The sequence below is a fragment of the Labrus bergylta genome, chromosome 7, assembly GCF_963930695.1.
Source record: "Labrus bergylta chromosome 7, fLabBer1.1, whole genome shotgun sequence".
NCBI classification, from domain to species: Eukaryota; Metazoa; Chordata; class Actinopteri; order Labriformes; family Labridae; genus Labrus; species Labrus bergylta.
In genome coordinates, this window is record NC_089201.1 from 22,565,104 (window position 1) to 22,589,550 (window position 24,447).

At 41.7% G+C, this 24,447-nt stretch overlaps 1 protein-coding gene across 1 annotated transcript in view; it reads right to left on the minus strand.

Moving 5' to 3' along the window:
* Nucleotides 1-21,572, minus strand: part of LOC110002721 (PDZ domain-containing RING finger protein 4-like) — a 119,780-nt gene extending 98,208 nt beyond the window's left edge. The window contains exons 1-2 of the mRNA XM_065957030.1: nt 21,058-21,572; nt 20,870-20,956 (exon numbers count right to left, since the gene is read on the minus strand). Of these exons, the coding sequence (XP_065813102.1) occupies nt 20,870-20,956; nt 21,058-21,444 (474 nt within the window). The 5' untranslated portion in view covers nt 21,445-21,572. The remainder of the gene's footprint in view (nt 1-20,869; nt 20,957-21,057) is intronic.
* Between the last annotated feature and the right edge of the window lie 2,875 nt (nt 21,573-24,447).

The following is a 24,447-nucleotide window of genomic DNA, read 5'->3' on the forward strand; positions in this document are numbered from 1 at the left end:
AATCAATGCACTGATCTCATATCAAGGCTAATGTGGCAATAATGAACAACAACAACAACAACAGTGTGATGCTCGTGAAAATTACAGTCAAAGCTAGCAACATTTCAGCCATCAGTATTTTTCCACCAACATCTGGTATAAGGGCTGTACTTATAATGGCAAATGTTCAATTCCAGGTAACCAACTCTGTATCAGAAGGAAGAGATTGTAAAATATAGGAAAGATGTGTTTCACAACATGTATAGATTCAGTAGCAGTGTAAAGAAACGTCTCAAGAGGACAGTCTTGTTTGGTCTGCGTTGCTGCTTAGAAATGTATTGTAGTAAAACTGTTAAAAGACAACTCCATGCACAAACTTTAAAATAACTCCCTGCCATATCAAGGTTAACTTCAGTGCCCGTCTCTGAGACTAACCCGCTCCCATTGATTTTGATCAGCCACCGTCCCCCCTGTTGGCTACAGGGGAGCGTTGGTAATGACAGCCCCTCAGATGTCTTCATGTCAGCGGCAGAGCCATCAGTCAGCCCGCGGTTCTGTGCAAAAGTGGCTGACGTGCCACCACTGTGTCTGATGGATGGAGCCTGTCTCTGTATCGCCAACCTCTTTTATCTGCTGAGGCAGGCCAATCCCTCTGGATCCGCCTATAATCAGCTAGACCTCTTCTGATCTGCGGCGAGAGCCCCAACCCCACATCTATTCATGCTTAACGTCAGATAAGAAATTGTTTGTGTAATATATAGCCTGTGGATGTGGAGCTCTTTTGAAAAATTACAGGTCTTCAACCAGATTGGACGTATTTTCTCCCATTTCTGATAGCTTTCTGATTGATTTGATTGCTTATTTAACCTTGATAGAGACGGCACAGCAGTAGTGAGCTAGAAGAGAGGGAAAAAAATACACATCTTGCTACTGTTGGTGACCTGTTTGACTTATAGTAGCTCCGGGAGGAGGTGCAGGGATTTGGGAGATAAGAGATTGTGGGTGCTTCTGTCAAAATCCTCTAAAGGAGCAACATGACCTCAGAATCATTTTATTTGATCAAAAATGTGCACTTTGCTTAGAATAATCCACTATCTACTCCAGAGCATTTTTGCTGCTGCCTCCCTCTTCTGTTTCTGATTAGCTTTGCTTGATTTTCCTGTGATAACCTGTTGTGGTCATGCATCTGGGAACATCAAAGCTGTTGAAGTTGAAATGTAGAGCGCACTGCATGCACCGCCCTGCAGGACCTTATCTCATTTCATATCCAGCGGGTCTTTGCTCAGCTGATCTGTTTGGTCTTTCCTCATCTTAACCTCTAGTGCTTTGAAGAAAGGCAGGAGGCTTCTGCTTGCAGCAACTTCCCGGAGTTTAGGCTGAAATAGGCTGTAAATACCACTGACGACACTGGAAGTGAAAAACTACATATTAATCAAGTAGTAGGTGGTACACACCAACTGGAATTCAAAATTCTTTGTCTCTCTTCTTGTATCTAGACCAAAGGAGGTCAAAGTCACTTTTACCCATACATCGATTGAAATATCTCAGTCTATAGGATGTACGGCAATGAAAGTTGAACGACAGTCATAATTATTGCATTGCATTGAGCTGGCTTCATATACAAACAGGAAGCAGCAACAACTGATTGGTTTTCAAATTAAATGTTTTAAACTGAAGTGTCAGAACTGTACTTTTGATCGTATAAAAAGGAGCTGTTCCATCTCGTCTGAACGCCCGTCATGGGGACTATTTGTGGAAACCTAATATCATGACAACAGTTACATACACATCCACATACTCCACATGCAAACAACTGGCTGAAGACCCAAGCACAGTCATATTTGGGGAAATTCCAGTAATCTTGCTGAACCTCGTCAGTCGACATGGTTGTCGTATGGAATGTCTTTCCGGCTTCGTACCATCTCTTTGTAAACGAAGGCACGTTGTCTAAGAGTGGTAGGCATAACAGCACTTTGTGTGTCTTGTGACAATGCAGTTGCAATCAGTAACCTTTAGTCGGCGCCAAAGCACACCAAACCAAATTCATATTGTTGCTTTAAAGCCACATGAAAATCCTTCAATATACAGGAAGTTACACTTCATACACAGCATTACAGTGAACCCATTTAAAATGTGTTTATCTCACTGAACTATCTGCAGACTGACGCTTCCAGCTAAACTCTGTTGGGCCACACATAGTAGCACTGCCAACTATACGTCAAGAATGAGGTCTGGCACACCAGAAAGTGTGATGTTTCAGTGGGAATCTGAGCTCTTCTTCTCAGAAAACGCTCTAATTTATCCCCTTGATAGCTCTTGAACTCTTAATGACTTTTCCACAGCTCCAGTTCACGGCCCTTCGTGGCTGTGTGAGCCGGTCGGTGGCTTTCTGTAGTCTAATAAAACCTTAAGTGAGCAAAATGTCTTTCATAAAATGTGTCGGTTCAACAGCTTTATCATCTTGGCTGAAGCAAATGTCAAATGGGAGCGTTTCATTGGCACTCTATCAACGTCTCTCGTAAAATGGCCAATAAAACTTTAGATGGTCCATGAAATCATCTGTTTATTACGAATGTAGTTCTGCTAGTCAAATGTGTGTTGATTTCCTAAAGCCTTTGTGAATTACTGAGGACTGCAGAGTTTGCAGAAATTATTTCAGAGACTACTCGGGAAGTGACTCTCATCATCTGAATTGGATCAGTGGAGTTGTTGGAGGTCAGGCAAACTGTAAAGACCTTTTCAAAAACCTAAATAAACATCAGCCAGTCGAAATGTTCCCATTAGAGCCTCCAGCTTGTTAGAGTCGCTTTTTAAAAAGGCCAAAAAGAACGTTTTTCTCCATTTTTCTGCCTAGATCTTTATTTCTCAGATCAGATCACCAAAAGGACTTGTTAATTAGCTCTGCAACAGTTCAGACAGCTGTTAACCCGGGCAATCTCAGCAACCAGGCCTCATGACATGAAAAATAAAAACCCACACTGCTGCAGCCATGGACAATAGATCATAAGAGGCATCAATAAATAATTACATTCAAATGTCTCTTAATGAGAGGAGTTTGCTGACTGGGCCGATGTTTATGGCCTCTGATGAAACTGCACGCACAAGGCATCCATAATACAGAATGTCATAAAAGACTGGCCTGTTAATGGCTCTCAGCGCTCTGACTGCCACGATAACAGCATCCTCAATTACACACTGACGACATTCTACAACTCGATATGCAAACACACTGAGATTTCCACTGAAATGTTTGCTGTCTCAGCATGGCAGCGTTGCATTTATTACTTTTTTTAATTATGCTTTTTATGGTATGGGATTTGGGGAAGCAGCTATTTGTTTTCATTAAAATGTAAAAGTTAAAAGGGCCGGTTCACCTAAAGCTAAACGTATTTCCTCTCTGGTATCCAACCGTGCAGATAGATTGTGCTCATATGTCAGGATTTTGTCATATTCTTTTCCTTCCTTCCTTACAACATCCTGACACACCTTTTTTTGTTTCATGTGCTAGCAGATTTGGAAAATTTGACTTTTTATACGTTAACAAGTTTTCCATAAAAGAAAGTAGTTCCAACAAAAACAGCTAACAGTCATTCTATTTAAATGCACAGTTACAGAAAGTTGAGCTTTGGTTATAGCTCCATTAGCCCATTTAATTGGACTACAGTCATGGTCCCAGTATACAAGCAGCAGGAGAGAATCGATTTATTGAGGTAAGTTTGTCCAACTCCTAAATGACTGGAGGTGATCTGCCCCCTTTCAGCTGGTTACTACTGGACCTTTATCTGGTTGGCCTATTTCTTCACAAACAAAGCAACTGACAAACAAGTTAGCAACTGGCAAAATGTTTTCCTTCCACCCACGTACTACAACATGTTTTACTCCTTCAGCTGAGGGTCTTAACTGAAGGAGTAAGTCTGTCTAGTAAGTCGTGGTCCTCATTCAAGCACTCTCCGAGTTCACACCTTTGTTTTGTTTTCTTCTCGACTTTCTTCTTTGTATTCATGCTGTTCAACACCTGTGTCAAAGCCCGGCATGGCAACTGTGAGCATGTGCACAACATCTAGACGTGTTTGGGTCCGGTTGAGGTTGAAACCCAAAGGCTAGAAGAAGAAATCTCAGAGATTGATATCTCCTGTGTGAATATGAACAAAACTATAATGGACAATAAAACTTTCAGCTCATTTACTAACTTTCAGTTGTCTCCCCAGTTTGTTAAAAAGACCACAACTCTGTTCTTCCAAGCATGGCTGTAGCCCAACTCCTGTCACCGGCTTTTGATAAATACAATTGTTTGTTTTAATCTTGATAATTGCCAGCTTTTATTATTGTTATTTGGTGTTGTTGTTTTACTTTCAGTTATGAAATTGAACTAACAGCTTAAATAGTGCTGCCTTTTCCTAATATGACTGCTTGGTGAAAACTGTTGTCATAACAGGATACAGCATGTGTGTGTGTGCGGTGTTTGGGTTTGTTCGTGTGTGTGTGTGTGTGTGTGTGTGTGTGTGTGTGTGTGTGTGTGGGCGGGGGGGGCATATCTGGCAGACCTGAAGTCGAACGTGTGACTGAGGAAACAAAGAGCGTTTAATCCGAGTGTGTTCGACATGAAGGCTGTGGGTGAGACGCTCCTAGGTACTCTGGTCTTTTATCTACATGGCTGCCTCTTTTATTATTCATTAAGATGTGTGTGTGTGTGTGTGTGTGTGTGTGTGTGTGTGTGTGTGTGTGTGTGTGTGTGTGTGTGTGTGTGTGTGTGTGTGTGTGTGTGTGTGTGTGTGTGTGTGTGTGTGTGTGTGTGTTTATAATGGGGCACTGGGACCTATGAGGTTTCGTAAAATGATGAGCACGTTAAGACACATGAAACAGGTGCTGCGGCGCCACAGCACAGCATGTGGCCACACACAGTGACACAATCAGACACTGACACACACCCGGGTAAACGCATACACATGCATGTGTCACTGGTAGACTGTGTCACAAAGCACAGGGGAGAGTATCAGTGTGAAGATGTCACGCGGAGAAGGGGTGTGAGGAAATAAGAAGACAATAGATTTATTGCTGTGGCCTCATTTTTACATTATTGTACACAAACGCACACATACACAAACACACTAAGACATTTATGACAACCTGTAGAACAACGCGTTGTCTGTCTGCTGTCTGATCTGTGGCATCAGCCGGGGGTCTCCAGTGATTGCAGTCGATCAACTCTAACCCATCGCCCACCAAACAGACACACACAGATCTACACAAACACACTCACCAAGGCAGCACCACCTTTTTTTTCAGATTTTGTTCACAGCTACAGTCTACAACAGGCTGTAACGTTACTAATGTTGTCATACCCAGCCACTCGCTGAAACCATACAAAATGAAATATCACCGCATTCTGCTTTCAAATTCACAAAAAGAAAACGTACACAAAAATATTTTCATGCTGGCTGATTTTTAAAAACTGACCACATATTAATAATCTAAAATGTGTTATTATTGCAGTAAGTGTCCAAAATGTAATTAGGGACATACTGACGGTTACTACATTATTTAACCTTAGTTGCTGGTAAGCAGGTTCACTCGTCCACATAAGTGACCTCCTAAAGCAGGGGTGTCCAAAGTGCGGCCCGAGGGCCATTTGCGGCCCTTGAGGGGATTTTTTGCGGCCCGTTTTGTAAACTATGAAAAAAAACCTATGCAAAGTTTTTGCAAACAAGCCTGTTGTTTAACCATTTAATGACCTGAGCTAAATGCAGAAAGCTTTTCCAAAAAAATGAACCATGTTACAGGCTTGATTCTGAGTAAAAAACAAAAAAAGTAGAACAAAGAAATCTAAATATTTGATTTCCTTTTATTAAAGTTTCTTTAGTGAGCCTTTTGATTCTGATCTACAAAGCCTTACTATTTTTTCAGCTATATTTTATAAAACAAAACCTGTGGCCCGCGAGCGATTCTAACACGACAATTTTGGCCCGCACGAAAAAAAGTTTGGACACCACTGTCCTAAAGCATCCCAGATAAAATAAGTGATGCAAAAAAACTTCCGGACATTAGAGCCAATCTTTGCTGAATGGAGACTTTTTGCAAACCATTGAAAACAGAATCAGAAAGTAAGTATTTGAATCAGTTCTCAGAGCAATCTTTTCAGCCTTTTTGCCCTTTTCTCATCACAGGATGGTTCTTATCCAGCTACTGTTTTAACAGTCCGAACACTCTCACCATCACTAGCATCCTTTAAGACCCACTGTTGGCCCTTTTTCTTTCATTTACTCTGGCTGAAATCTGATTAGTTGTGGTGCGTGACTGGCCGTGGACTCTTGTGCTTCATCCCGCACCGGAACACTCTTACTGACAGTGCGACAGGAGATTAAAAGGAAATTTGAGATAATAACTTGGCTTACTTCGAAAGACTCATCGCTCTATTTCCTGCGTTTAAAGATGAGCTCTTATCACATCATCACACTAACATACATCAAACATGAACACAAACGTGGAGACAGAGCTAATTCTGCCACGGCTCGTTGGGTTGAAAGATGCAAAGCAATTTTCTCCTCAGACGCAGATTAGGGTTAATGTTTTTTTTGGGGTTTTTTTTCATCTGATGATGATGTTCCAACACGCATCAGGTCAACATTTAGCAAGCTCATGAATTATTACAACACCAAGACGTTTGTAATGTGTGTGTATGTCATTGTGGCTTGTAAGAGCTTTGCATTGTGACAGAAACATGTTGCGGGGAGGATGAACTACACGCTTTGCTGGTAACAGACAAGAAAAGAGCTTACTTACACTTCACTCGCTCTATGAGGGTGTTTTACTCAAAGGCAGTGTGAACACCCTTCCCCCCACCTGCTACCTCTGTATGGAAATGTATGAAAAATAGCCCTGGATTGGCCCAGACAGCAGCCATCCATCAACGTAGTGACAGAGGCGAGTCTCCCACTCTATTGTCCCCCACTCGGAGCGTGTGAATGAAGATGGTCAGATTTGGACTTGAGATAACTCCAACCACCCTGGGCTCTGGCCTTAAGCACATCAATCAGTAGGCGATACAGTATCTGATCATTAGACACCCTCCCCCCTCCCCACCCCCCCCCCCCCCCCCCCCCCACCACGCACACCCAAACTGAAAGTATATCACCCTGCCACCGTAGCGGCCTCTTAGGAGAACCTCGCATCTCAGAGACAAGTACTCCTTCCAGAGTAAATAGACTCGTAAAATCCACATAGAAGAGCCAATTATGCCCGGAACCTGACATCTCCCTGTCGTAAAAGCTACAGGAGGCTGTAACTATCGGACAGCTTGTGAAATACAACAAGTTGTTATCGCCGCCCATTTGTGGCGATTAAAAGCCACCCCCGAGACCTGTGGTTCTGGGGAAGGAGGGCATTCAGAATGCCTCGCCTCGCCGTATGGCACAGCTCCGGGAGGCCTCCAAAGGGAGCTCCCTGTGCCAAAACAACCCTCTCTGTGACTGCCTGATTTATCACCAGCCATCCACAGCTAATGTACCCAGCTCTCCTGGTTTGGCCCACGTTGATAGAAGCCTGCTTTATTATTATTATCTGCACTGGCATCAACACAAAGCAGCCTGTATTATTCATAAGATCACCCACATTTCCTCATCCCAACACCAGATACATTATGCAGAGTGCAAATGCAGCCCTGATTTATGGCCTTTTGTTGTGTACAAACATACACATTGATAAGATGGAGAGATCTTTTGAATAACATAGCTCTGTAACGCAGAAAAATAAAAGATAAAGCATGGAACTGGAATAAAAATAATAAAATGAGTTTGCGTCTGAAATGATGAATCACGATGCCTCTCTGCCTCGCAAGTTCTCCATCCATAGGCAGCTGAGTCAAAACAAAGAGAATAGCAAATTATAGAATCGCTCAATATCGTGCGCTGAATGACGCTCAGGATTAAAGTCTCATTCTCTCGATTGACAATCTCGTCCCTTTACCAGCCTGGTGAATGTAATGCTTCACACAAAAAAAAAACAGAAAAAAAACATTGAATTATGGACAAAAAGCATTGTCTCACTATTCTTTGCAGCGTGTATCAGCTCAAGCCAATTACCCAGCCCCTCGAAAAAAAAATAAGGAGCAAAGCTGCCGTCTGGAACAAGGGGCCGACTACTCACTTTGATTAGCCACCGAGTGTTAGCAGACATCGATTTCAGCCTGCCCTCTGTTGGGAAGAGGAAATTTCCGACATTTGTTTAGAAAGAGATTTGCTAAGACAAGTGAAAGCATTAACTTGGGAGAAACAAAAAAAAAAAAAAACACTGAAAAAATGCTTGCAATCATAGTTTCTTTTCTTTTTCTCCTTCTTTTGTTCCAGCTCTTTCATTTACACGCACAATCATTATCTTTGTCTTCCTTCATTTCCCTGTCTTTCATTCTCACACACGCGCTCATCTAAACACCTCAAATCCCTCTAATCAGTAATGTGCAAGTGTTTCGGGGCTCTGATAGTCCGAGGCTATTGATTTTAGCGTGCAGCAGCACTCAGCGGTCATTTGCAGTGATGAGAGAAGACAATCGCGGCCAAATCATCCCTGGCATTTATTAGGAGGCTAAGCGGAGGAAGCCAACAAGTGAGAGTCTATTGAAACTTAATCAACAACTGGTGGAGGCTAATGGGGAGAACAACATGCAAGTTTGTTTTGGCTCCCTCGAAGGATCAATCTGGCCTGCAGAAGCTGTTAAACGACTCAAAATCAACACTCTAATGTTCTCTATCAATAACCTTTACTTTGGATTTGTGCAGAGTTTCTTCTTCCAATAGTTATTAGTGTTGATCCAAACCATACACACACTTTTAAAAAAAAAATGGGACATGTATAGGCCTGCCTCACTGTTATATGAGCTCTATATGATCCTCTTCACACACATGCACAGAGCAACAGAGTGCATAGCTTTGATGAGTCACCGTGAGAGAGAAGACGGGAGACGAGGGAGAAAGGGCTGCACATCAACACTAAATCCTTTTCAAGTATACGGGAGATGGTGCTCCTGTATGCGCTTTTCTTCAAGATGTTCCTATAGAAAGGAAACCAAGAGCAAAGACACACAACGCCGCATGTCAGTAGAAGTAGGTTTCATTCAATTCAATGTTTTACTAACTCTTACATGATACATGGATCCAACTACAAAGAAAGGGTCGGTTCATTATAGTTTTAAGAGACATTTTAAGGCCTACATGTTGTCCCCTGCTGCATGTAGTCCATGCTCAGGTTCAGAGTAACTAAGGAAGTCTTACAACTTAGGTCAGAAAATTGAAAATAGAAAAATCTAACTAAAACGCGCAAGAGGTTCTTGCTAGCCACCTTTTTTTTTTTTTTAAGTCATGAGGTTTGACAGTTTCTTCTCGACCTGTAGATGAACAGCTTTAGATTTAACAGTCTCACCTCAAGGTAGAAGTTAGTGCTAACTGTTGCTATCACCTGTACCATAGGATCGTACAGGAAGCAGGTGTGACATTGTCAAAACGTGCAGAACAATCCAGTCTGTGAACCATGGGTTGAAACCATTTTTCAAAAGAAATTAAATGATAAAGAACACATTGGGCGTCGGTTGCCTAGTGGTTAGTGCACACACTCCATGCTATAGTCATCCAAGAAAACAGCCCGGGTTTGAATCCGACCTGTGGCTCCTTCTCCCGCATGTCATTCCCCAATCTCTCTCTCCCCCTGACTTCTGACTCTACCCACTATCCTACTGTATTTTTAGATAAAGGGATAAAAAGCCCCAAAATTAACCTTTAAAAAACAACAGTCATCTGTGCAAATAGTAGTATATCTTTTTTTTTTGTTGCTGAATTTCATCTATTTATAATGTTCCATATCAAATTAAAATCTAAAGGACTATACATATGTTGTTACTCAGGACAGTTAAAGATAAAACACACCTATTAGAATTCATGGCACACATGTGTAAGATGCAGCAAAACATCTAAAGCTTTCATTAAGCAATCTTTTTTTATGATATCCCAATGCGCTTAATACCTAAAAACAGTCAACATTCACTGCAGGCGGCTAGTAAATGTTGGAGTACACATGTGTGCTTTCTGCCATCTGCTGGTGAGATGTTGCCATTACGCGTCAAAGATGCATTAAGCTCAGGATAGAATCGGGGGAGTGTATACTGTTTCCAGGTCACTGTTTAGGAGAAATAACCACCGCCACACAAGCAGAACACTCTACAGAACAAACGTCATTCAGTGGAAAAACACACATGACGTGCAGAAACAATGTGCTCTGAATGTGGGGGAGGCTGCAGCAAAGCCAAATCCAGTGTTCAGCGCTGAGATACAATCAGATGGAGCGAGAGATTGGCGTTGCTCTTGGTTGGCACAACCAGATGGAGGGCTGCTAACAACACCAGTGCTGTGACCTCAACATGCTGACTCAACACCAGCTGCACTGTGGCCCAGCAGATCTGGCTCACTGTTGGAGGTGGAGGGACGACCACACATTTAGATTTCTATCAGCCTCCTGCTCTGCATGATGGAGATCAATTCGCAATGAAATGAAGCACAGAAACACACATGACGCGTGTGCAATGCCCTGTGAAAATGCACTAAAACTCTAATTCATACACAATTATCCACAGCCCCACAAATGCACTTGCTCCATTAGTGCAACTAATCCTTTGCACCTTGGCGTAACCAGTGGCCAAAAGTAAGTAATGTTTTTTTACAAGTAGCCCTCACATTGTTTGTACATCCTTGCAGTTGCACAAGTCGTACACACAAAGCACTTTCCTGTTGAAGATTTTATTCTATTCAATTATTGACATTTGCAATAGATTTCAGCAAAATGAGAGGAAGAGGAGAACTGCAAGCATTGATTCCAATCAGGCTTTGTCATTTTCTATGCAGAAGGAAATGCAATAAACATGTTAGTTGAACTGATTTTCTACTAAGTGATATATTATTGTAACGCAGAAAGTGACTCAATTGAGACCTGCCACGACTTTATGGCAAATAAAAAAGCAAACCTCAAATGTAAAAATCTATTTTGTTGTATAAATATGGCAGCCTAGTGACAAAACAATTTAAACTCAAGGCTATCTCAGAGATTTCTGACTCTTAAAAGGAACTTTTTGTCTTGCCGCTGTAACTTTGCTAAATGTTCCTTAGTGCTGTGCTTATGAAAGATGAATGTTGGGTCTTTGTAGATAATAAAGCAATGAGTTAGGTCTTTTACCTGCTTTTTGTAAAGTGTCTTGAGATAACATTTGTTATGAATTGGCGCTATACAAATAAAGATTGATTGATTGATTGATTGATCGTTCTCTAGAATAGAGCTCTAAATGACATAAAGCTCAGCAGATTGGCGTTCGATGCCATTGATTTTCTGATGTTCATGGTGTGCCATAATTTCCAAGAAGGTTGACTTTAAGGGCATTTAATCCCAGTGACCTTCACTCATGTAAATTCACTTCAAATGCACATGTTCAAGTCTTTAATGTATACTGAAGAGTACTGATTTGTTACCTTAATGTAAACTAAATAAACACCTCTTCCATTCATGTTAACAGAGCTATCAATGAGCCCAGATGATGATCTTTAAGACTATAACACCCACAGTATGATGATGTAGTCGGGGGCTGTAAAATAACTGCTTAGTACTTAAGATTTCAATTATCTGCATTGCCGGAAAAAACCCAATTTAATAAGTGTACTTGAAACAATTACTTCAGCTTGAAGATGTGGAAACTATTATGATTAAAACTCAGCTCCTTCTGTGTGACAACAGCATACCAATGAATATTCATACACAATTCCTCTTCAGAGTCCATTAAGCTAATTAAAAACACATCCGTCAGAGCTTCCCCTCGTAATTCAAGCAATAACACGAAGGCGATGATTGGAATGAAATTAGGCTTCTCAATCAGACTGCAGAAGTAATGCAGAGTGTGTCACTAACTCACTCCTAAGAGGTCACACTACACCGAGCAAACGGAGCTCTCTGGGTATTACAGAACAGAGCCCACTCATTCACAGGGAGGAGGAAGGTTTCAGACCTGTTGCTCGCAGAATTTTCTAGAAATACAAAAAACAAAACCTTATTATTATTTACATGCAGCTACAAGCTAACTAAAGGCCTGCTAACACAACAATGCAGCTTGAGACAAGGACAATTTTGTCCGCCGCTTACTCTTAGCGCTTAATTATGGTGCGTTTCAATTTGAGAACTCCTTTGTTCAAACTCGAGTGGAGAGTGGTTGGAGGAGAGCGGAGGATTCAGTGTGGCGGAGGTAGCACTTTGTTTTGGTTTCATGCTGGTGCTCAAAGGCATCTACATCTACGGGATCCAAAAGTTGCACATTCTTCCTTTAAGGAAGAAATCCTGAGGATATCTCAAAAAGCAGACAAAGGAAACACAATCCATCTGCAGGGTGAGACCTGCATTTCCCTGTTTGTCAATGTGGATGTATTGTGTCTTTGTTTGGGCCTTTAAGGACAAGCCTAAAAGTTGTACTGTTGGCCTGAAGATGAAATAAGAGCGAGGACTTTAAAGGGTGGGCTTGTTTTGATCCCTCGTGTTGGCAGGCGCACAGTGGCGTGCCAGTGTTTGCTAATACCCTGGACACACCTGGCATATTACACAAGCTTATCCCTCTCCTCAACACCTCCCTAATGTACCGGGGCACTACAGTTGTTTCTCTGACTATACAGCAGCTGCTGCCCAGATGTAATTAAGCCCTAATCCTGCTGTCAACAAAAAGCAGAGGCGGCCTTAATACAGTGTGCAGATGAATGTGCAGTAAATACAGTCTGCAGACTCGCTGCTTTGATGATGCTCAAAGGTCAAAGGTAATGTCACGGTCTCCTCTGACAAAGGCCAGGACCTGAAGCCCAACATAATCCACATGCAGAGGCATTTTAAACTCTCCAGATTACCTGTAATGGATTCAACAGTGCGAGGACACGTTTTATGGGTTCAGGCTTTACTGACGATAAACATCTGGATGGTCGGAGCGGCTTCTACTGTAAAGTGTTCGATGTACTACTGGCCAAGTTAAATTACTCAAAAGATGTCCTACATTCAGAATTTTCATTTTAATTCTTCTCCGTACTTTAAAAACCACTACATGGGAAGGGAAATACTTTTACTCCACTTCACGTTCGTCTGACTCCTTTAGTGTGTTAGTGCTAGTTACTTTCAGGTTGAGATAAAATCATAATACAAAAAATAAGACCCTCCTTACAGGGGCCACTATAACTAACTAGCACACATTTGTAATATCACAAGTTCATATAAACTTGATTGTGAATTGGGACAATCTCCCACTATCCCACCTTAAAGATATGACTATTTTACACTGTAGGTATTGTTGCTTTAACTCCTTGTAATAATTCTGAGTACCTCCATCTATGAAGTGACGACAACCTTGTGCATATATTTACCTGATCTTTGAGATATGGAAGCCTTAATGGGACTTCAGGTCAAATGTCAAATTCTCTCTGGTTCTTATAATACTTGACCAACGCTCATCATTGAAATTACTACATTAAAAATGGACTCGATAAATGGACCTGAGCTTCTGTATCACTATTCGAGTCTTCTGACTTATCAAAGCACTCCAACTCTGCATGTCACTCCTCGCCATACACACATCATTCAAAAACTGATAACAAAGGCTGCTTTATAAAGTGCCCATCAGTATTAACTAAACCCTTTCAGACAAACTGAAACGCGGATGGAAGCAATTTGAGGTTCATTGTGCTCCTGCAGGAGCTGGGGATCGAACCCCCTGACCTTGTGGTTAAAGAGATGACCGACTCTACCACTGACCCACAGCCGCCCCAAAACAAGAACTCTATACAATCGTTAATTAGTGAAACGACCCTACTTGATAACAGTCCATGATGCTTGCACTGAAAAACAATGCTTTGACTTTTACTTTGAAAGGTCTGTAGCCACAACTTTGCCTCATTACACACTCATTACAGGCTGCGAGGAGAGAGCTGATGATAGAGTGGCCACTGCTGTGCGTTGTGTGTGTAGTTATGCACACATGCAGCTGGTTGTATACTTGTAGGCACATGCTGACTCAAGGCTTTCACTGTAATCTCTCTGTAACAGCTGTAGGTTTATCCAAATGTTTTTCAGGACATGAGAAAACCAATTGGTCTTTGTGAGTTCAAAAGCCACCAGGTTTCTGACTAACCAAACCCCCCCAGTGCTGCTAAAGATGGGAACAGAGGGGGCGACGGGTTTTAGATAAACCACAGATTACCACAGATATTTAGTTGGTGATTCAACATTACAACAAACCATTTTCTCATCACACTGAGAGACAGAAGAAAGGGTCGGTTGCACGAGAGCTCTTGGTTAAAGTGGACTTTTCTATGACATCAGTTATTAATGCAGTAGAGGGTATGAATCCATGTCTGTGTATGTGCAAGGGCAAGGGCATGGGCAAAAAAAAAAAAGGGGGGGGGGGGAAATGTACACAGTGTGATACCTGAAGAAAATCACACCTGGAAGTGACCTGGAATGTTCATCAGTTTCTCCACAACCTCCTAGTTTGCGGCCTCTTTGACCCTAAACACTCCTTTTCCAGATGTTGGCTGATGAATCTGGAACACGAGGCTCAGAGGCCTGCGGGCTGCAGGCATTAAGGTGAGAATAGAGCGGAGATGTCCTCCTGGGTTACTGAAATGATGAATCACTGCAGTCACATAGTGCTTCCCGCAGATCACCTGAGAGCACAGCTACAGTGTAAGGAATGAGCCGCAATACATGAGCATCTGCTAGAAACTTATCCCTGGAAATATGCAGGAAACAAAGTGTTGGTGGATGGAGCACAGGACACGGCACCTGGAGAAAAAGTTGTAAAACAGACGGAGAGAGAAAGCTAAATATAAATCGAGGCGAGGCAGAGATATGGAGTATGTAAGGTGTCCATCTCCCCAAGTACTGGTGAATCTGCTGATAAAATTAAACAATGTTTGGTCTATGAAATATCAAAAAAACAAGCAAAACATGGAAAAGGTCATGTAAATGATGCTCTTTTCTGTGTTTAATGGCTCCAATTTGTAGACCCATACGTTGCATTACTTGTATATTTTAAAGCGATCAAAACGACCTCTCGTGCTGTGATGAATGAAGGGCTGTACTTGAGAACTAAAGAGCAAAAATAACTACAACCTGACATTATTATAACCTCCATAAAAGGAGTATTTAAGTATTTAACATGGCTGCTTTACTAAACTGCAGGCTCTATATTTCAACTTCCAGATGTTTTCAATGAGTAGCAACATAAATTTTCATCAAAGCTTTAATATCCTAACAGTTCATCTGAGTTCAGGTCACCCTGATTTACTCTCAAGCGTCCCTCAGACCAAACTAACCGCCATGCTGTGGACGCTTAGAAAGGGGCCTTTCAGCAGGTAGGGACGCATTTACCCAGAGTGCTCCGCTTTACGAGCGTGGTGGTCTTTCGCGGAACAGTTTTCTTTTTCACACCACCTGCCTAAAACATCAGACCACGGGGCTGCTTAAGTAAATACATTCAGACGCGCACAAACAGAGGTACATGATTTATTCCACAGCATCGACTCTTGCTTGGTCTGAATCCACCGCCTTGGAATCTGGATTATCTTTATCTCAATATCTGCCTTGTAAAAAAAAAAAAGCGCAGGCTCTTGCCAAGAGCGCTGGAAAAACATCTCGCATGCCAAACCACCAATATTGCAAATTCCTCCAACCAATGAAATTCCTTTAAATATGCATGGAGATAAGCACAAATAAGACATTAAGACGTCTAACTGCTGCTAAGGAGCCATGGAATAATCATGCACTTATCTAAATCAAATTTATCTTAATTGATTTATCCAAATGAATGCAAGCTGAAGTTTGTTTTAGCAGCTTGCTGTGAGTAAGGGTCTGTCAGTTTGGAGAGGAAATAGGAAATGACGAGCAGGGCGGCCCCTTTTGCACGCAGGCGAAGGATAAACAGCTGCCATGTAAATTCTGTGTAAATGACGTCCCAAACAGAGCAGAACAGGTAGAGAAAACACCTCCCGAGAGCTAAAGCACACAGAAATATGACAACCCAATATTTACACCCAGCAAGCACAAGTTGAAAAGGTTTTTTTTCCATATCAACCAATCCCTTCTTTTTTCCAAGTCCATTTCCATCTGCAAGCCTTGAAGGAAGCAGATAGAAGCTGTAAACCAATGACTTTATACCATTTTCTCTGAATACAAGCATTCTCCTCTATTTTCAACAAAGTGCTTTGGGGAATTGGAGGACAAAGAGACAATAAAACAGTCTAGACAGGCAGTAAAAAGATGTATACGACTGTGTTTCCAACTGATGCCACCATTAGACGTCTGTCTTTGTTTGCACCGACATATAAACATGTTTTTTTCCCCATATTTTCTCAGGTAGTAAAATCTGATTCTTTCTTTGCTTCAACCAGGCCTACACCCAACACGCATGGGAAAAAGATATTTTCGGGGTTTTATTTGGGGCGGGAAATCAAATCAACAAACATAAAAGCAGAGGTCATAAATTTATATTTCTTCTTGACATGAAGCAATCTTTTCTTATCATCTTTTCTGTTATGGAAGCAAACAAACCGGCCTGCTTTCGTCCCCGCCTGTCACGCAAGATTGGATTTTGATGACACTGATACTCCAGTTGTGTACTCCACATTCTCTCGCCTTTCACTCCCTCTGCCCTTCCCATTTCTTTCTCTTGGTCTGAACAACAGAAAGCGAAGAGGACTGAAGTCTTACTCTCGGAAAGGTGAAAAGGTCTCAGTTTCTACCAATGGCTCTTTGATGAAGTATCAAAAGCAAACTGGGTCAAAAAACAGATATGACTCTGGCTGTGCAGTAGAAACCTTCAACATCTTTGACTTTAAAAGGATGAAAGGAGCTATTCATTGTGAACTACATAATAACATTTGCTAAGTTTCCAAACTTTTTAGCTGACTCTGTGCTTCAGTGTGTATTTGGGGATCTTGGCTGCAGACAAGAGGACGACTGGGACTCTTTTTTACCTCAGCTGTGGTTTCATGTGTATATCCATCTGGTTTTAAACAAACATACGAGCAAATTACATGGGTAAATAAGGATGACGGTGTGTTTTGATAATGCTGACTAATCCATTTACCCTTTCAATGCTGTGTCCTGCTCCCATTATACCCTTTTTTCAACACATCAGAACAGATTGACTCACCCACAGCCACCTACTGCATTCACTGTCAGGCCTGTGACGAGACAATCAGCTGGATCTAGATCAGTACATCTATGAGGTAACCAGGAAAATATGTTGTGGACTGCAGTAAGAAAAGCACATACTACTTACTATATAGTGCACTATATAGTAGGGCCCGAGTTGCCCGACCGATGTGGGACTTTGGGGGCCGATACCAATATCAATATTGGGGAGACAAAAAAATCTGATACCGATATATCAGCAGATGTCAGAGCCATCTTTGATCTGTGAAGATAGACAGATATAGATATACACATTTAATGTGTCGATCGCTCAATAGCAGTTATCAAATCACTTGTGGAAAAGATAAACAGTGTGACGGAGACAAGATGGTCAATCAACTGGAGAGTAACTGTGCATGTATGTTCATCAACGCTTGATGCTCTGGAGAGTGTACTCTCCTGTATAGTGTGCAAGAGAAAGCTCTGTTCAGGACTGCTAAAGTTTTACTGTATTAGAATATGTGGTAGATAGATAGATGGATGGATGGATAGACTTTATTTGGCATGGACATCACAGATACATTGGACGAACCAGATGCATTGTTTAAGTGTTTTAGCATACACGCTAGTTCTCAACACCTGTCCACAGGGGGGCTTTCTCAAGAACCACCATTAAAGATAGGAAGAAAAGCAATAAGACATTGGGAAACAATAAAGAGACATGCTAGTCTTTCAGAGTTTTAGCTAACAATAGCAGCTTTGTTCTTCCCTTTCTTTAGCAAAACCTGCCACACATATTAGCATAGTTAGCTTTGGCCTACAATTAATTTGAACATCTACCAAAAGCCATTTGGTCTGAGAAAAGTTAAGACATCCTATCTAAAATTAGAAACAATTCCTTTGTCATTTCAGATACCATGTATTCTTGAAGGGATCCTGTTTTTAAACAGTATGCTGGAGCTCATTAGGTTAGGTTGCTGAGTTATGCTGGATAGAAATGGATCTGATCTACTGCTACGTGATGTGAGGTAAACAGGAGAAACTAAAACCACATCAACAGTCAGGGATCAGAACAAGCATTTGCTAATAAGATAAAGATCCTGAACAAAGACTTTTCATGAAAGTCAGTCTATAAAAAGGTGTTTTAAGAAGCAGATTGAAAGAGAATACTATGTAGCTATGTAGCCAATCAGACGATGATCCTCAGATAGTAATTGTTGATTTTGTTGGCAGCTGCGATTTTAGCCACGATGGCTAAGAAAGGAAAGAAGAGGGAGGAAAATGGTGAAGAGCGCGTCTATTTTTCGTAATAAATTTAGATTCGAGAACACAGTGTGCAAACCATAGACTGTAAATATAAATGGACGAAGTCTGAGTGACGTCACCCATCTGCTTCTGCTGGAGGCTCATCGGCAGCAGCAGCCATGCTGGAAATCCTGTCTCAGCCTAAGTTTCAGTCAACCTAACAACAGGCTAAGAGCTGGAGCTGAGGCGGGTTTTAAGCCTCCTGACGAACCGTTACAACATGCCCACCTGTCAATCAGGTCAGCTGCGCACTTAACTATGTCTAAAACGTATCAGTTATAGAATCAAAAGGGAGCAGTTTATTAAACAATTCACCCTCCGTACAGTGTGTGCCCATGAGGACGATAACTTATCAAACTGATATTGGAGGGATTAATGTCTTTTTTTTGTACCAGGCTGTAAACATGTCAATTACTGCTGTAAAAACAGTTATTTTGAATGGGGTGTGTATGTGACTTTGGGGGCTCTTGGAGCCAGTATCAAGCAGACCCTCAAAAAACTGTCCTCATTGTCTTCATTTCATCATCTCTCAACATTTGAGGTTGCCGCTTGGTACAAACATGCCCAACAGCAAGAGACACATCAACTGTAATATCACAGAGACATTAGCTAAACTTATATCATTTTTTATATAGTGACCATATCATGACAGAAATCCGTCCTTAGACCCTCCAGGTATCTTTTGACCACTTTCTGTCTTAAAACAGTTAATCCTTGTTTTAAAAATGACGTCTCCATTTCAGCACTGCGAGGGTGCCGTGCCAGACCAGAAAGCTTCACAGTCTTAACAGTAACTAAACGGGCTTAGCACCGGGTCATTTAGCCATGTTTTCCAACCACACAAAAGGGACCTCGAATCCGGTGTTCTACCCCGTCAGTGGGATGTGTTTGCTGGTCATCTGACTCTATTGTCAACACAGACAGACAGACCCTCACATTTCCCACAAAGTGGATTTCCACTCAATTGTAAAACTTTGCTTGATGAACTGCCTCACGGCTCCCTCAAGTGCTGAAAAAAAAAAAAAAAAAACATTTGGGAATCAAACGAAGAAAACCCAGAGTGAGAAAAGCATTAAAACACCCATTAGAGAGGAGCTGTTAGACGAGATGAAAAAGAGAGCTGGAAATAGACGCTGAGTTGCTGCCCAGCACTGGCACAGGACTCTGAACAGTTTTCCACATTCATCAAAAGTGAGTCTGTTGTACTCACAGCATGCTGTAGGCAATTAGAGAGATACTTGTGTGTGACCATTGCCACGATTAAACCCATCCACCCTTGACAGAGGCCCAAACACAACACAGAGTCTCTCCTGCAGGGGGAATGACAAAAAAACTTTTCGGCTACCCTGTGAGCTTATTCAAACAAGAGCTAGATTTGGCAGCATCATGAGGAGGTTTAATAAATTGTTCCCGGCAACAACAAAGACTCAGGAACAGTTAGAAATGTGTCCAAATAGTTTATCCCATTAGGCCCACATTATTCTAAAGCCAAGAAGCAAACAGGCAGTGATTAATATTTATTACTTGCTTTTGTGTCCAAAGGGGACAGTATCTTTTTTTCCTGTGGTATTTTTTTTTTAATTAAAGCCCCTCTATAGCTGATGTGCAAATTACAATTTAAAAGCCATGGCATTGCATTGAGCCCCTCTAGAAGATGAGCACTCGTATACTGTTGGTGTAAACTCATTTTATATAAAGGAACAACAGAGTTTGTTGCTGCTGACGAAGGCTACAGTGAGGATGCAGTGAACCATAGTTGAAATATGATCACTTGCTCTCACCCAAAACTTTCCAAAAAGGCAGGACGGTAACCGGACTCATGACATCTGATCAGCTGAGACACTACAACAGACCGGTTTAGAAGGATTAGAAGTCCACCGAATGGACAAGGCACTATGAAATATTACACCAAAAAAAAAAAAAATCCTGCACAGATGTCAGAAAGTTGCTCAAACTCAGAAAATCTCGAGACCACAACAAACCAAATGATGAACAACAGTGTCGAGGAGAGAATACCTTCTATAAGCGGTCTCTACTCACAGACTGCTAACATACCCTGCGATCCCCAAAAGTCAACATTTACACACCGATTTATCTGGTTGAGCCTGAGCTGAGGCAGCCAGCAGGTGAAACAGAGTTAGAAGAAGAAAAAACAGAAGCTTCAGTTTTCTTTACAGCACTCACAAACAAACCCTTGTATCAACATCACGAGAAAGCTTCTCCTGGTGTGTACTCACAGTGCTGCCTCTGGGCATGTTGAGGAAACAACAAACATGTTTATGTTCTGGAGTTTTTTTTGTTTTTTTTTTCCATGAATGAGCCATGAACGCCAGAGAGCTTCCACCTTGGTATTAAAATGGGAAATAAAAGTTGTAAGCAGTGTGAGTGCTGCTCTTACCTCAGGTGCTTTGAGTTGCTCTTCTTCTTTAAATGATGCTGTATCTGCAATTTTGCTCTGCTTGTCACAAGTTGCTCTCAAATCTCCCTAATTCAGGCAACAAACACAGAAGTATGCCAAGTTTATCAGGTGCTCAAGAAACGTACTTTTGCACTACATGCACACATGCAATACACCACATCGCTCACCTTGCAGTAGCCCGTGACCTGCTCTGCTATGCTGTTGATGTGCAGCATGTACTGGTGCAGTCTCCGCTGGTACTGGAGAGCAGCGAGCTGGGCCTCGTTCTGTAGGTTTGACACCTGGGCTAGCAGGTACTGCTCCCTGCGGTTCCACCTCAGCCTCGCCATCCGGGCTTCGTGCTCCAAAGTGGCGCTTCTTTCCTCCAGGGTGTCGGTGGCTGTGCGCAGAGCGTCCACACAGCAGTGCTCCTCCCCGGTCAGCCGAAGCCCGCATCCTCCCCGACAAACACCTCCACCGCCGTGACCCAGCTCCGGCTTTGTTTGCGACTCCATCCCGCCTGGCTCTGAGTTCGACTTTTTATCTTTGCCCGAAGTTGGGCAGTCAGCGCGCATAACTTCCAGCTTCCCGACGCAGTAGCCCACGATGAGTTAGGACAAAGTTATTGTACAAGTCTGGACACATGAGAGAGTGTGAGCGAAAGTTTGACCGGTCTGCGCAGCTCCTGCTGAGCAGAGGGGCTGCACCGAATCTCGCTCCGCATGAGATGAGGTGTAGCTCTGTGTCTCAGCAGAAAACTTGACCCTGCTGACTCCCTTTGAGCTTCGTCAGCTCCGAGTCAACGTATTTCTTCAGATTGGAGAAAAAAAAACACAATTTGTTTTTTTATTAAAATGAAAGGTAAAGTGTTCCCATTGTCACAGTCTGGTTGCCTTTTTTGGAGCGCTTCTATTGAGTTTGGAGCAGATTTAGTTGCCGTTAACCTAACGTGTGTGATTCTTCCTCAGCAGCAGAGGGCGCTTGTCATCTCACACTTTGAGATAGTTGACTGGAAACAAAACTCCTGAAGAGGTCAAAAGGTTCCAGCAGCACTCCCAAGTATGAATATTGATTTTATTAACTTTATTAGACCGACATGTTTCGATTTGTGGCCTTCATCAGGGTCATGAGACTCCCCCAATGAAGATGAAAAGAGCTGAATTAAGGAGTTTGGACTGTTGTTATTCTTTTAGCCTACTCCGAATCTGTTTCGATTAATTGGGACTTATTGTGTTTTAATTAAGTAAATTGTATTAGTGTAAAGAATTTGTGCATGGAAAAGTGTGTGTGTATATATCTTTTTTTCATATTTAGTTTAATGTAGATTTATGGTCCATAAAGTTGTTTTTAATGACAGCACATATTAAGACCAATATGTACAAGAGTGGAAAATGGAACTTTTATGCCCAATATTGAAACAATATTAAAATCATCGTCCATATACTTTTTTTTTTTTTTTTAAATGTATAAATGATTTAATTCCATTTAGTCCACCTTTGGTTCAGGTTCTGCAGTAGATACATGTCAGTGCGACCTGTCTCAAAGGCCCGATGGTCCTTCAGCTCCTAAACCCCAGCTTGTAACATAATATCTGCATTGAGACGTTCACTAATAAAGCTTTCCTGCTTGAGTCCAGACTGGGTTCAGTGCCTGACACAGCATGACATATTGCAGGCACTCAGTGCAGGGTGTTATGTTTCAGTTCTTCAAGCAGAGCGGTCTGGTTCTAGTCTGCCCTGCACCACTTACAACTGCGTTTTGTGTTGTCTGAGCTGTCAGAGAACAGGTGTAGGTTTACAAAGACAATAGCACAATCTGTCCTGGGACAGCACACCTGTCTGCAAAAACACATTCACGAGGAGGTACGGAGAATGTTTTTTCAACGTCCTGTCAATCTCTGTAAATAAAATAGTAGCGATTCGATTACTTTATAATGTGATCTTATATTAAATGTTTTAGATGAGCTGTCACAATGAGTGTGTGTTTTGGAAGAGTGTTGCAGTCACCTGAGCTAGGATCAGACCTATCAGGCGAGCCATGTGTGTGGACGGATAAGCGCCTGAAAAAAAGTTATCTCTGTCTTTTATTCTCCCCGTGAGCTGATTTCCATGAGCCATTAAGGCCCTCGATAAAAACGAAGAGACGGCCTGCAGCTCTCTAAGAAATCTAAAGTCTGATTGATTTGGTCTGACCTAATCCATGAAGAGAGGCGATATCAATCTGCTTTTCATCTGCAGGATACCTGATAGGAGACTTAAATCCAACAGCTGTTTGTGCTTGAAAAACTAGACAATGACACAGTTGGCCTTATCTGTAATGGAGTACAGATTGAAACACTATCACTGATATATCTGGTGCTGGTAAAGAATGGCTTTCACCTGAAGACAGACATGATTAAAAAGGGGAGGGGGATACACACACACACATTAAAGCTTTGTTGCACAAACTCAATTGATAATATGATTCAATCTCACTGCGGTTCTTCTTCATGGCAAAGATACAGTCTTGTATAAAATAGGTTATTACCAAGGCAGGAATGATCAAGGGGTTTTTCTCCCAAACAGAGCTTATAAATTCTCTGAACTTTTATTTAAATCCACATCAGGAGTGTCGGTGCTTTGACACATCTAACAGCAAGGTTTGAAATCACTGGGGACCTCCAGTATGACAAACCCTGGTAAAGATCCTGTCATCTTTCTTTCTTGTGTGTGTGTGTGTTTAAATTGTGGGCATTAACTTTCATGGATGGACTTCCACTCCTGCCACAGCGTCAGTATTTCAGACTGGCAGTCCAGTCAGCATCAGTTCATGATTTATTTAGCAGTGACCTCAGGCTGACTTCAAGTGTGATTTAACTTTAGAATGAGACGTTGTCTGGCATAGATCCTTTTCTTGAAACACATACATCCACAGCCCTTATTCAGTTTCTAATAAAACATAGTGTTACTATGAAAAAGATTTTCGATCTCCTGATAGAGGTCATGTGTTCCTTTTGAATGTCTATATCTAAGGTGATTTTATCCTAATGCCATAGCAAAGGGTACCATCTTGTGTTGCATACTTTATTTGAAACGTTATGGAATTGTCGACTGGTAAGATCTTAGGCGTCAACCCCCTCAGATTTTTAAAAATCTGACAGGATTTTTCTCATATTTTAGTATAAAAAAAACAATTATTTTTGTATAATATTTAGTAATGATAAATCATATGACAAGTTTAGAAGAGATCACTAGTTTTGTTATAGATTTTAAGAAATCAGAACTGTGAGACCTTGTATAGTGGTAGTATAGTCGTATTAGTGCAGAATTATATTTTTTATTTCAGCTCAAAAGTTCACTTTATCTAGTGACCAGTCGTTAATTTGTAAAATCCCAGAGACCTGCCTACTTTTTATTTCATGTTAAACCATTTTTTCTAAGAAGTTTGCAGTTTGATTGCCTGACCCTGACTGACCCCAGAACTCTGCCTTTACTTTTCTTAGATGAAGAGTCAGTTCATAGAGGCACTTACACTTAGCGTAGTGTTGGGTATTCCTAAAGATGCGTAGTCAATGCAAAACAACAGAAACACCAGCTCAC